At 43.9% G+C, this 14,959-nt stretch overlaps 1 protein-coding gene across 4 annotated transcripts in view; it reads left to right on the top strand.

Moving 5' to 3' along the window:
* tiam2a (TIAM Rac1 associated GEF 2a) overlaps positions 1-14,959 on the top strand; it is a 91,653-nt gene that overhangs the window by 64,285 nt on the left and 12,409 nt on the right. For all 4 annotated transcript variants that reach the window (XM_056393859.1, XM_056393858.1, XM_056393860.1 and 1 more), the window contains 3 exons: positions 79-168; positions 271-489; positions 3,118-3,212. In XM_056393859.1, the coding sequence (XP_056249834.1) occupies positions 79-168; positions 271-489; positions 3,118-3,212 (404 nt within the window). The remainder of the gene's footprint in view (positions 1-78; positions 169-270; positions 490-3,117; positions 3,213-14,959) is intronic.

Below are 14,959 nucleotides of genomic sequence, written 5' to 3'. Positions count from 1 at the left end.
CGTTTGTGTACTCCTTCTGTCTGTCTAACTGTCCCTGTCTCTGCATCTCTGCATCTCTGTTTCTCTTCCTCCTTGCAGGTTTTGCAGTAACAGGACACATAGACAGCCAAAAGAACAGCCGCATCTTTGTCAGTGAGGTTCTTCCTGATGGACTGGCCTTCAACGAAGGTGCTTACTAGACAAAGATAACCCTGAAATCACCAGTATCATGTGTGATCCCTGTGGCTTTTAATATCTCTTAACTGAAATGTGTGTGCTTGTTTTTACCAGGTTTGCGCCCAGGTGACGAGATCCTGGTGCTGAACAGTCGGTGTGTGTCCGGTCTGGACCTGACGCTGATCCAGACGTTGTTCGCCGAACAATGCCTGCACCTGAGCCTGAGGCGGGACGGTCCCCTGCCACCAAACATGGCCCCCAACCGTCCGGCCCTTCCTTCCAAGCTGAACCAGGAGGTTCGCAGCAAGCACCACCGAACCAAGTCCTCCTCAGGTGCTTAAATTGAAAATGATACAAAACCACACACCTGGATGAAAACGCACAAATTCTCAAACCAGCATTAGTGGGACTGTTTTTGTACTTAAAAGATTTGTATTTAATGGAAATGCAGCAAAATTTAAAGTTGATATTAATACCCTTTAGTTTCAGTTAGTTCGCCTCTTTGGTGTGTGACAGAAAAAGAGAGAAGGAGAAGCATGAAGAGAGATACATTTCTTCTACCGCAAAATGTAGCAACTTGGCACACCCTTCAGGAGGAGCTCGGTCTCTGTTGACTCTGCACCAGTTTAATGTTTTCTTTCCTCTGTAAGCGAGCTGTGTCGTTAAACCTGTAAACAGCCTGCTCAAAGTTTAATCCCAGTTTACCCATCCAGTTTTTCTGATCTGTTTTGTTGTGCTTTATTTTGGTGCATACTGTAGTAGTTCTTTCATCTAAGTCACAAAAAAAACAAAAAAACACACATCTCAGTGATGTTCTTTTTAGCAATAATTTGTGAGGAGCTATTTATGAAACCTAGAATTTGTTTAGTTGCTCACATTAGTAGTAATAGCTGAGAGAGTAGGTTGTTCTCTCTCACCTCGGCCTCAAGAAAACCACCACACTTCCTTTCCAGTTAAGTTCTCTGCTTCCTCAAAAGAGAGGCATGAGATAATGCGGCGGATGTCAAAAGTTAAAAGCGGTAGAAAAAGTTTCAGATGAAGTTTCATAGCTCTGTGCTTCCTCGGGGAGAGAGAGAAAGACCAGGAGGGGCCTTTGACCGCAGAGAGCTCATTATCACAATGAATATATAGTGCTCTGTCGGCTTGGTTCGGTCTCACTGCGGATGCGAGGTGTCAGAACTGAACAGTGAGGTCGTCCATGTCGTTGGACAGGCACAGCTGATACCCATCTGTTTTTGTTTGGGTCTCGCGCTGAAGGTAGGGGAAATTCAACCAGATCTGATCTGATCTGTGGTGTATAAATTATAGATATATATAGGTTTAGGATTTGATGCAGTTCTCTATGTAACAATTTGATGTTTTTTCGTAGTACAGTTGAGGATGCAGTCGGATCAGAACTTATATTTTAAACCATTGTTATTGATTTGAATTAGTCTTGGTTTGTCAGAGAAGTACAGTACAGTACAGTACACCACCTCTTTCAACAGGTCATGACTAAAAAGTAGATTCACAAATTGTTCAGGAATGGTCAGCATTGAAGTGTACAAGTTCTAAAAAGAGCAGACGGTGGCAGTTTTCAATATTATGACAATTCAGATTTTTCCAAGGTTATATTTTTGGTTTTTATTAGAGAGTCAGAGGAAGACGGGGTGGTGTCAATCGAGTTAAGAAGAAGGACATGACTTGCAGATTTGGACACAGCATGTTGCTGATTCATGACCTGCCCTTTACCCCACTGAATAACCTGTTAGTCGATTCATTTTTCAAATGAAATTATGCCAAAATTGACCAAAACGCTGCTAACAGTATTTTCCTTCAAGAACATTTGATGTCTTTTTTACTCATTGCTTTCCATCAAAAAAGCAGTCAAAAGAAAGAGTCAGTTCTGGAGAAAGCATCATCTTAATGATAGTAATTCATTAGTGTTTTGCTCCTCTGCAGCCATAATTGAACACAAATGGATTAATGACTTGAAGGCCTCATTATAGTAAGTGGTGTGATCAAAGTTCCTGCAGTTTTCTTCTCCGTCTCTAGAGGGCACATGATTCCAGGCAGGCTGATAAGGAGGCAGAGAGGCAAATGCCCACAGTCAGGAATTAACACTTGTCTGACACAAATTACAAAAACGATTTCACGGTGGCATTCCTAGAAGGAAACTGTCTGTCATCTGGATTCATTCAGCCTGATGCAAACGTTTAAGACACGAGAATCAAATTTAGAAGAGGAGATATGTCAGTAACTCCGCTCTAGCAGTCAGGCATTTGGTCGACTATGATTGCGAGCTTAAAAAAGGGAGAAGTTCAGCTCCACAGGGAGTCCAGAAGTTTTCTTTTTGTTTCGTGCTGTCACATTGGCCTGCCTCCCAGGCTACAATCAGGGATAAGTCTTTTCATGTGCCAACTGCTAGAGAGTTTGTCCTCGGGACCTTGAATTTAATGAGAAGTAGGTAATATCAGGAAAATCTTTTCAAAACAGTCGGTTAATCTGATGATTTCGTCATGTCAGGGGGGTTCGTAAGCAAATATACATTTTACTAAGAGGAGCAGTGAACTTTTAGCTATGAAACTATTTTAGGGCTTTAGAAAATAGATAACAGAGTCTTTAATTAGGATTGCCAAGTGTTTGTTTTTCTTTTTTGGGATAACAGAAGGCCATTGCCATTTTTAGTTTGGAGACATATTTAAATTCTGTGCAACTGGCAGACGCTCATGATGGGTTTAGACCAGCCAGCATTGTTCGTGTTTTGTGGTCCGAAGAAGGATGTGCTGTAGCAAAAACCACTGTAGGACAGATGCAGTGATGGGTGGTGTGAGCAGAACACGCACGCACTCACGCACGCACGCACGCACGCACGCACGCACGCATGCACACACACGCACACACACACACACACACACACACACACACACAGAGTGACACCAAACATAATTCTAAAACTGTTCCCTCCGCCTCTCTTTCCAGATGTGTGTACTGCAGCTGACGGTGTTGAGTCCCTGTGCGTAGGACTGGAGAATGGTCACTCCCACTGCGCACACAGGCCTGTTCAGCACAGCAAGGTAGGAGGGGCAAGAGTGTGTGTGTGTGTGTGTGTGTGTGTGTGTGTGTGTGCCAGAAAGTATGTTTTTGTCTCTTAGACATCCACATACGGTACCTCTCTCTCTCCTTCCAGGTTTGTTTGTGTGAATCAAAATGTGCACATTGTCGAGCGTGTGTGTTTGTGCCCACTCACAGTGGCAGCTGTGGGGCTCTCAGCAACAATCCTTAGCATTACCATAATAATTAGGATATTCCATCTTAGCCACCAGTATAAACACAGCTTATTACTGTCATGCAGATGGGATCCAGACTGAGAGAAGAGGCTGTCATAACAAGAAAAGCTACATAGGTCTCTTTAGTGGGCATGTTTTAGACAGGCAGATTCTCTTACTGGTGACATATTCCTGTGTTTGTCTTTGCCTTAAAAGTCCTGTCTTTGGTCTAGGTACCCTGCAATTAATACAACTCCTGTGTTTCAAACCGGTTTAGAGGAATATCTCCTCTATAAATATGCCAATGGTTGTCCCTTGCGATTTTCGGCAGATTGCACACCTATTTCTGTCCTGTCTGTTGTTCAATATCCGGTCAGGTTTTTGATGTGTAAACCAACTTTACTGAAGTCAGTAAACCGAGTGTGAACTGGTCCCACTGGGAATTATGCCTCAGAAGTGTGGTATTGTAATACAGGACAATCTGTATGCCGGTGTTTACTGAGAGCAGTAATGAGTGTGTGTGGTCATCATGAATAGTCACGCGATTGAAGCCTGAGAGTGGACGCGTGTGTGTGTTCATACATGTTCACCGTCTTCTCCAACATTCAGCTAAGATTTCGTGTTCTTTAAAGGCATGTGGTTGTGGTCAACAGTGTGAGTGATTGTTTGGCGCACTTTTAACAAGCTGCTCATTATGTAATTTGAGCTACATGGAAAGGGGAATAGGCAGCAGTGTTGCGCTCATTTCAGCCGTGATTGAATGATAATAAATCCAGGCCAAATATCCAGAAACCATCGCTAATTGCCGTGGCTGGCATAGCTTTATTCTAATTGCCTGTGTCAGAAGATGCCGTGCATTATTTGACCTGAGGTCAGCCAGGAGGTGGATTAGACAGGACAACTAGCTCTCCTCTCTCCATTCTGGCTCTATTCGTCTCTCTTTTTGTTTGCCCGGCGACATGAGTCAGTCCCACTGCGCTGGGATCTGCACTGCACCACTGCTGCTGCTGCTGCTGCTGCTACATCCCCGCCGTTTGTCTTTTACTGAGGAATGAATGGAAGAATGGAAGATAGGTGTGTGTGTGTGGGAGGGGGGGAGCAGGGAGGAAGGGGAGCTTTATGAATGTGTAACGCTTAGGTCACTGCATATGTGCACATTTGAGGCATAAGAAGAGAAAAAGCTCTCTCCCTCCATCAGGAAGAGTCAGCCACTGTGAAGGCGATATAAAAAACACGGGGTGAGATATTGGTGCTGGTAAATCAGATTTTTGCCGTCACGAAGAATGGAATTTAATCACGGCGCTGCCATCAGTTTGTTCTCTGGGGCGAGGAGAAAGAAATCGAGTCACCGGGTAGAAAATCAGCCATGTATCAGCATATAGGTGCACACATGCGTGCACACAGCGTGGGAGTCATTAGAGATGGATGGAAGGGAATGTCTAATTTCAAGGCATTTGTCACACCTTGTAATCGGCTACCTCACTAGACTGACTACCTTTGATTAATTGGTTTGTCGCATTCAAATTTGCGCTTATTACAGAAGAGAGATTTGTGTGTGTGTGTGTTTGTGTGTGTGTGTGTGTGTGTGTGTGTGTGTGTTTGTTTGTTTGTTTGAGGCAAAGTGCTTACTAGGCACAGTTGATACTGTTGTTTGCCATCAGAATAATGATCGTGATTCCTTACTCAATGTTACATTTGGCTATAGAGCACCATAGCAATTGGTTTAACACAATGTTGTGGTACGATCAAGAGCTTAACCAATCGATTGCAGAAGTCAACTGAATTGGTCCCGGATAACTCCCATGAGGCACCGGAAATTGAATTGATTTGACATGCACGCAGTTGTTTTAGTGAGGAGACACAGTAATGTGGACGTGTATCTTCAAATTCAAAAACTGCAGCATCCAGTTTGTCCGTTCCTCACCTAATCTCTGCTTGTTTAGGAACTGAGAGGCTCGAGTAAATGCTTCATGGGGGATTTGTTTGGCTGGCAGGTCATCAGCACATTCTCACACATACATGTGAGCACACACACAGCTATAGTATACCAGGCGATCCCAGTGGACAGATGGGAGGACACGGGAAGTAATCTGGCATGGTCTGGTTTCACCGCATGACACCAGTCCACTGAAGTGAAGTCACACACGTGTATCCATGCACATGCAGATAAACATATTAGGATGTACTGAGGGCCTCTAGCACCAAATTTACCTTTTCATCCCTGCTCCGAAAAGTGTTTGGGAAAAATTCAGATAATTGAATAATTGTTTCATCTTCTTGGCAAAAATTCCTGCTTCTTTTTCTGTTTTTATTTTTGATCTCAGATGAAAGTAAACTGAATACCTTTGGGTTTCGGACACTGAATATATCAACATGGGATTTATTTTTTGACATTTTGTACACCAAATGATTAACTGAAGAACCAAAAATGAAAATAACGGGAGAGTTTCAGCTCTACTTTAATGTATCCGGTTAAAGATGCGTTAAAATTAATTAATGAGTTAGTTTAAGTAATTTTTTAAGCAAAGATGTCAACATTTTACTGATTTCAGCTTTTCATATGTAAATATTTAGTTAGCTATTTAGAGTTTGAGCGTTTTGTAATATAATATAATTGACTATATTTGGATTTTGGACTGTTGGTTCGGACTTGGGCTTTTTTTTATTTCAGTTGTTTCACAAATATTCGATTAGTTGAGAAAATTGTCTCCTGACTGATCAATAGTAACAATGTAGTTTTTTATAATGTTTTGGAATCTAATGAAACAGTATCTGTCTTATTTATGGCACATAATCAGGTCTTGGCCTGATGGTGGATTACTGCCATGTTACATTAATGTCAAATTCCATTATATTATAAATACAGTGGCATCGATTTTTACCCATAAATTGATGTGGTATATTTGACACATTGTAAAGTAGACGGTCATGTCTTGTATTAAACCAAAGGTTAAACAGCAGACAGACATATTAAGCCTCTTTGCTTTTGTCCAGACATTTGAGTAAGAGCATTTAAATGGTCTTATGCAGAAAGCTATGACTAGAGCCAAACTACACTTCACTTTTTGGCTTTATTTACTTATTATGAGCAGTGATATTATTCAGTATTAGGAAAAGACATATAGATGAGTAGACTGTAACATTTGTGCTGTTTTTGTTCCGTCTTCCTCTGTCTTCTGTTCTCGACCTTCCTTTTCTACTGATCTCAGTGGTCGAGAGGAGTCTTTGAGGTGTTTTAACACTTTTCATAAAAATGTGTGACTAAAAGACTGAATTAATCAGTTTTGATTCCCCTCTCATAATATGGGTCCTAGACTTCAAAAAGATGTGGTGGATGCCTACGGATCATCATCTTCAAACATGATCCTGTCTTCCTCGGAGCTACAACATCCCCTCCCTAAACTTTAGAGAATCCCCTTTACCCAACTGGTGTGTGTCTGTCTGTGGGATGGGAGTTTGGGGGGTATAATTTTTGTGTGTGTGTGTGTGTGTGTGTGTGTGTGTGTGTGTGTGTTATGACTAAGCCCATCAGCCACCATCTGGCCGTGAGCAGACTAATAATCTAAGCTTACTGCTGTCAGTCCCGTTAATGCTAGCCTGCTCTCGTCGATGCACTCCACTGTAAACAAGTTGGAAAGGCAGATAAAAACTTGAAAAGAAGGAGCGACGGAGGGACCAACAGGGACCCATATCCAACATGAACAAGATCTGGCTAGAATGACCACAGAGGGGGTGCCTGGCACAGACATGTCAGTGGCCATCCCGATCGTAGCCCCACCAGTGAACGATGAAGCTCCTCAGTCGTGCTTCTACCTCACCACTTTCATCGAGCTCTTTATGTGGGACCAGTCCCCTGCCCAGGCCCTGTGCTCCCTCCTGGCCATGTGTTGGTTCTGGCCGTCCGGCTGCAAGGCTGAAGAGAAGGACTTGTTCCTGGGCTCTGCGCTGCTCAGTTTGGGAAGGCTCGTCAAAGACAAGCTGGCCTGCCTGGCCCAGGACATGGCTGCCTGCTTGTCCTGCCAGAGAGACGCCAAAGGGGACAAACAACCGGTAACTATGGGCTGTGGGAGGTTTTAACTGAGGTAGCTGATACTATGAGTCTTCACACTTAAGCTGCAAAGTTTCACACAACTCCCACAACCTTCTGTGTGTATGTGGTAAAAATATCTCCAGGAATGTGAGTCTTGACTAGTGTGAGTCAGAATTCATACGCCTTTTATTTGCATTTTATTTGCATAGTAGCATCAACTTTAAAGACCACAAGAATTACAATATTATATGCACTATATATGAATTATTTTAGCCATGGTAGTAGTGGGGCAAAGACAGTCAGATGGATAGTCTACCACTTTGATCCAGACTGAAACATCTCAAAAACCATGAGATGGATTGCAATGAAATTTGGCAGACATACAAATGGCGCCCAGAAGATTGAGCCTACGATGATCCTCTGAATTTTCATCTGCCGCTGTTGCACTGGAGATCTCTCCACTTTTTTGGTTTCTATCCAAATACCTGCAAGACTAATGACATTTCCACTGGACTCAGTCGGGCTTTGTGTTCAGTGCTAATTTTCAAATGTTAGTATGCTAACAGAGCATGGTGAATATTCCCTGCTAAACATCAACATGTTAGCATTGCCACTGTGAGCATGTTGATTTTAGCATTTAGTCATTCACAGAGCTGTAGACCTTTGCTCTTGGTTTCTCTCTGCACAGCTCTGTCCTGGTGATCTTTAATTCATGCTCTCTTATAAGGTTTATAGTTTAGGCAGAGAGGAGCAGGTCAAAAGGTCATAGTGTTACTTTTTGCTTCATCTCTCCTGCCTTTACTGCCATCCATGATGTTATCTCTGCAGTATGGGCCCTATTAGAATTAATTGTATTGGTTTGACCAGCAGTTAGTGTCTTTATGGGTGTGTATTTTCTCTCAAACGGTCACCTTGTGTGCACAGTGGCTGTATTATCTGTTAGTATCATGTCATCTTTGGCAGTTGAGTGGTGTGGATAGTCCTGGATGAGTCCTTTTGCTTCAGATTGAGTGTTTTCCAGGTCAGGACGGGGAACGGGGGCAGCACAGGGGTTTCCATTAGTTATTCCAAAGACTTGTTTGTCATCATGGTATGTTAACATTGGCAACAAGCATTTTCACTTAACCTTTCATTTGCGTTTAGGCATCCTGTAGGAGTAAGAATAGCATACAGTGCTAGCATTACTTTGCCTTTGTACTGGCAGTCATGCAGAGTCGATCTGAATAGCCTAGGGGACTCAGTAGAATGGGTGCTTTAATCTGAAACTGGGTTCATTATTAAAACACACTCTTCTCCCAAAGTCCTCTGAGACTTTGTGGAATAATATTTGTTTAGGCTGAATAATAAAAGGCGTAAATGGGCTTGAGTGGAGCGCGACGGGACCAGCCCTCCCTCTCGTCTTCCTCTCTCCTCCCCTCTACTCTGTTTGATTTATGAGCATGTGTCTTCCTTTATTGGGCTTTGAAAAGAAGATGGCATTGTGGCACTATAGCCCACTAACATGGCAAATGAATCACTGGCCTGCCTACCGGCCACCGGGCCACCTCTCTCTCTCGTTCTCCCTCTCTCTCTCTCTTGCTCTCTCGCTCACGCTCTCATCGTGTCATGACATGGCTGCACCCTGTGAGGGATGGGTAAAGCCTGCCCCAGGGACACGCTTGTATTTCATCCCCTCTACTTTATCCTCTCCCTTCCCAAGTTTGTTTGTTTATTTCTGCTAAGATGTGGCCTCTCCACTTGTGAAGCGCGAGGCTTCTCCTTTGATTTGAGCAGCGTTTCATCTGAGCTCTGAACATAATGACTCCATCGGAGCGTAAAAGGGAGATGGAGACTGTATTTAGTGTTTATCTTGCAACCTCCCCGTCTGACAGTGCTGAGCTGTGTGTGTTTGTGTGTGTGTTTTCTTTTTTTTCCCTTTCTTTTTTCTCAAGTGCCCAACACTTGAGAAAAAAACAAGTATTGGAGTATGACTCAAATGAGAATGAATATTTGATGGCAAGCTCAATAAGTCCACAACTATTGTGCATGTGCCCCCAAAAAAGCCTTAAAACCCTGCTTGGTAAGGCCTTGGCATGACTGAAACAAAATCTGTGTTGGATATTCTAACAGGACATCAAACCTCCTTTCTGACGGTGGACTCTGAAACACTTTATGACAGTATCTGGCCAGGTGTACGGATGTTTAAAAGTTGGTTGGGCTTGAAATTCTCTTTTTTTCATCATGCAACTTATTTTGTTTGAAGCATGGAGGCTTTACAGAAAAATCCTGACTGAGAGGCGCCATGATGGCCAGAGGTTAAGGTGCTGACCGTAAACTGCAGTGACCCTGGTTCATGTCTTGTTCGGACTTTTGTTGCATGTTGCTCCCATTTTCTTCCTGGTCTCTCTTCTAAAATGCCCAAAAATGACTGACTGTCTGTCGTCAGGCTTAGGAACAGTTTGAGGAACCTTCACACACCTTGACACTGCATTGTCTTCCTACAGGATACCAGACAAGAAAGTACCTGAGCCAAAGTCTTGCCTCCCAAATCCTAACACCTTTAATTAACTGGCAAAATTTGGTTGTAATAAAACAAGTTTGGAAAACAAGTTCAGTTTTCAAGGACAGAGCCTTCGTCTGTTTATTTATTCCATGTGAAAGCGGTCTGTGCAATGTGCGATACATGTCACGTTTTATTCTTGTGCGAGGCCATAGTTAACATTCCTGCCCTGTTACCCCCACCGGCTCAGAGCCTCCCATTTTTGAGTCAGCCATTCCTCTGTGTGTGGAGGTAACAAGCCAGAACAGTCTACATTGTACTGCTGCTATTGAGAGACTGGACACGGATACAGCCCCGGGCCTCTCCATTCAGCTCTCTGGAAATCACACCAGAGAGGTCACATGGAGCCGAAAAGAACCAGAGGAAGAGGAAGGAGAAATGGAGATATCTGGAGGCAAATGGGCAGAGGGAAGTAAGATGGATGGCAGAGTGTGGAGGTAGAGTCATAGGCTGATAGACCAGCGCTGATGCAAAGAGATAGATAGCGAGCGAGGACAAATGTGAAGGGAAGAATTCCCCTTCTATTTTAACAAACCAAGTGGCCAGACCGTCCACGACTGATTGGTATGCAACACAAGCCAGCAGCAAGCACTTTTTCTCTGCCTACGCCCACAGAACGGCAGGACGCAGGATCAATGGCTCGATCCCCATCAAAGCCTGCTCCACCCCAGAGGTTGAGGCGTACTCAAGACTGAGGCTTCTGACCCTGGGCCTAACGGAGACGGGCATCTGCAAATTAGAGAGAGAGAGAGGGCAGGGAAAGAGGAGGAGGAGTGTGAGAAAAGTTGAAGAGAAGATCGACTGACCATCAGACGAAAAATAAGGAGGTTGACGGAGCGGGAAGATCTCAAGGACGGTCAAGCCAACTTCTCTGTTCCGTCACGGATATTCTGTCCAGTTTGGTCAGGCAAACCACATACTGTCTCTGAGTCGGAGCTGCCATGCCAGCATCCAGGGGAGGCAGGCTGCGTAGGAAGGGCTGCTCGCTGGCCCGGAGGACCCAGCGGCAGGCCACAGCAGCATGGAGGCTGCTCTACAGACTGCTCTTCATGGTGAGCAGAGGACCGAGAGAGCAAGTAAATATTTAGAAAAGACTGACACTGTTTATGCTGTGACATTTGATGCAGTTTATGAAGAGGCCTCGTTAAGAGAGACAATAGAAAGTCATCAGTAAAGGACTAAAAGTATGACTGCTCCATAAAGTGAGTTGGTTCAATAGGGGCTTTCTGGATTGAATAGATGTGGTTTCATTTCAGAGGGATGAGATGACTGGTGGAGAGGTTTAGCTTGATTTATGTCAGGGGGATTTCTTTGGTCAGTTTAGAATGAAAATGTGAGTGGATTTATACGTTTCTGTTTGACATGGAGAGTATAGCAACCTTTCACTTTGTCCTAAGGGATCTAGCAAAATGGAACATCGTGTACATGTGTTTGACAACTGACTGTAAATGAAAGAAATGCTGCTGGACTCCGTCAGAAAGGAAACCGTGTAGATGGAGACAAAATGACTCAACAGCCTCTCAGGGCATTTTATTTTATTTATTTTTTAACCTGCAAGGATTGACAGAGACTTCTATTCTAAATTGACTAGAGGACATGGAGAGGTGGAAACATGATGCAGAGCTGATAGCTGTCAGCATGAAAACCTGAATAGGAATCCACAGCGGTACTGTCGAATCCACTTGTCTTTTCTGGCACTCCCAGGCTTTTCTCCCGCCTCTGCTGGCTCCTGTCCTCCGTTCTTAATTGGTTATTTGGGCTGCATGTCAGTCTCTGTTGGTAGGATTGTTGTGAAGCAATTGCAGTTCCTGAGTCATGACAGTGTGTGGGCCCCCACCTTTCCCCTCCTCTTTCCTTCTCTCTTTCCTTGCCCACCTCTTCTTGTCACGCTCCATTGCAGGTATCTGCCATTTAATGTTGAGGATATCTTATTTACTTAGGAAGCTGCATGAGAGGTGAAAGCGTTTTTTGTCTGTGTACATGTCCCCAAGCGCCCAATCAAGCATATATGTTCCTTTTCACCCCAACCATGTGGCTCCTCCATCATCTCATTTGTGCGCGTGTGCAATGTGAACATGAGCCTACGTCCTTTCAGTGTGTGGGTGTGATGAGAATTAACTCAGCACTTGAGCGGTGGTGTGTGCTGCCAGGGCGCACACACGAATCTTGAAAGACCCGGGCAGACCTCCACTCTCCTTTCCGGGCGCCTGTAGCTGAAATAAATGGCAGATATGACTGTTATCTGTCTGCACAAGGCTGCTCTCCTGTGTGTGGAGCTACCAGTGGCCTATTTGATGATTATGTCGCTCTGATATCCTTCAACCTCTGTGTTTCCTTCAGGCAATCTCCCCTTGTCTCCCTGCCTGGTGCAATATGGAGTTTTCCCAGAGCACGTATCAGTGAATGAAGGTTGACTGGCGCTGTGTGTGGCACCATCATCGGTGTATGGAGCACATTTTATCATCTGTAGTTGGACAGTGTTTGTCAGCAGCTGTAGTTACACGTGTGATATTCAATGGTTATTTATGGATTGCATTTACATGAATTACATCGATGTGCTACATTAATGTTTTCATGCACATAATTAAAATAAATGTTGGTAAATGTTTTTAATTCCCCATCAGCTCAGACACTGAAGAAAACAGTTGTGGGCTAAAAAAGTACCATGTATTCCAACTGGAGGAAGCTGCACTCTTATACTAGATAAACCGTTAGCGTAATAAGGCCTTTTTAAGGAAGCTAGCAGCGAGTCTAAAAAGCTAGCCGTATGGCCTTTTCAGCCATCAGCCTTAGCTTGTTAAGTGTTAATTAGCTTATGTTAGCATGTTAACACGCTAAGATGTTCTACATCGTAAACATACCTGCTTAATATCAGCATGTTAACATTCTCATTGGAGCAATGTCAGCATGCTGACATTAGCATTTAGCCCAAAGAACTGCTGCTTCACAGAGCTGCTCGTATGGCTGCTATAATGAGCCCGTTGTCAACTGTTCATCGTGTTTTGACTGTTAATAGAGCATAAGGTTTATTATCAACCCAGAGGCAGTGTGTGCTTGCCTATACAGGTATGCCTGTTTGCAGTGTATGAGTGTGTCTGGCTCTCCACTTGGATCTTTGGTCCCTCCACCAGTGCACAGGGAGGCATCAAGGCCCCGTTGTAATTATCAGCCCACATTCAAAGCAATCCAGAGTGGAGCGCTGCTGTGGGCGGTGGATCACTTGAAAGAGTCTTAACCCAGACATACAGAGAGGAGACAGAGAGGAATTTTCCCTTCTGTCTCTTTCTCTCTTTTCTCTCTTTCAGTCTGTCACTCTTGCACAGTCTATATTGTAGCATACAGGGGCCGTCTCTGGAGTGACCATGCTATAATGAGCTAGCTGATGAGTCGCAGGCTTATTAATGGAAGCCTTGATTGTCTCTGGGCTCCCTGGGAGTGGAATTTGGGGACGGGTGGGTGGGTTGTGGGTGGTAGCTCACACCAGTATCAGAGCTGAGTGGCTCAGACAAGCTTTCGTACACTGCTCAGTGTGTGTGCATGTGTGTGCAACGATGCCTGCAGTGTCAGAATGAAGGCTTTATCGATCCATGTGTGTTAGTGTACAGCCTTTCAGCAGTGAGTTGCACTTGGATGCTTGCTCATGCAATATTTTCAATACCAGCACGCCCACACTCGCACATAGACACACAGAGGAATATGGAGAGTGCTGAACAGCTGTTTTGCCTGGCCATCCCACCGTGCTGTGTTGCTGTGCAGCGGATTGGAACCTGCTATTACTGGCACTTATCAGCCTCTGCTGATTCTAGTGCCTGGCCACAGATTATAATGCTACATCATGTCATTTACTTGGAATAAGGACTGGTCATCATGGGGTTATTTTTAGCACAGAAATCATATTCGATGACTTGCACTATATAGTGTATCGAAGCTTTGTGCAGTTGATGAAGTGATGTGCTTGAGTAGCTTGTGAGGTATGAAAGTAATGTATTTATTTTGATTGAAGTGCACATACATGTGTTATTGTACTTGAAAAGCATATACTGCAGAGTGGCAACCATGGTGTAATGTAGAGAGAAGGGAGAGGCTTCTCCCCCACAGCTTTTTTTTTCATGTTCCAGGGAATAGAACAGAGAGGCTGATTATGGTTCATTTTCTGCCACAGTTGCTCACAGTCTACAAAATCTTACCCGCCACAGGCAAGGCTTCTCAGTATGGTGCCTCGAGCAGATGTTAATTTCCTTACCCCAGGCAATGCAGTCCAATATAAAATAATGCGGATTATCTGTTTCCGTCGAATACCTCTGTAAATGGTATGACGCTGAGTTCGTCATGGGGTTCCACCTATCAAAGAAGTACAAAGCGGGCTAGAGGAGGATTGTACTTTTTGTGAATGAGCAGAGGTATTACCAACCAAATTTAGAAAATGAGATGCTACTAACCCCGTCCTCCACTCCCTCTAATACAAACTATTACAAACTAATACGTGACCTCTTGGGATCTCTTGGCATTTTGCATTTTCTGGAACTGATGTGACACAAAGCTGCATAACTGTCCATTGTGGATTTAGAAGAATGTAATGTGTTATAATACTATCTGCTGGGATATCCAGTCAGTCTTTCAGATGCACTGTAAAGTCTTTGATGCAAAGCCAATTAGCATAGGGTGCATAACTAAATCTCCATAACACCCTTAGTATACCCAGGGGAATGGCTGGCCATGTACAGTGCAGAACCACTGTATATACATCATTATTTCATACAGCTGTAGACCTGAAATCGTTAGTGGTGAATAGTTAAATGAGGGAGGTAAAAGACATTTTAATGCATCTTTAATGAATATGTTTGTGGGCACATGCACGACTGTGTTTGGATGCATGCAAAGCAGGTTATTATCACAAGGGTGATCCTCATTTTATCCAGCTGGCTGTTTATAATCCCTGAGCTACCTAACCTAAATACCACGCCTGTCTCTCTGTTGCCCCCTACA

Source organism: Seriola aureovittata, chromosome 13, assembly GCF_021018895.1.
Source record: "Seriola aureovittata isolate HTS-2021-v1 ecotype China chromosome 13, ASM2101889v1, whole genome shotgun sequence".
NCBI lineage: Eukaryota > Metazoa > Chordata > Actinopteri > Carangiformes > Carangidae > Seriola > Seriola aureovittata.
The sequence above is the reverse complement of the archived record's forward strand: the minus strand, read 5'-3'. Positions and strand labels throughout refer to the sequence as shown.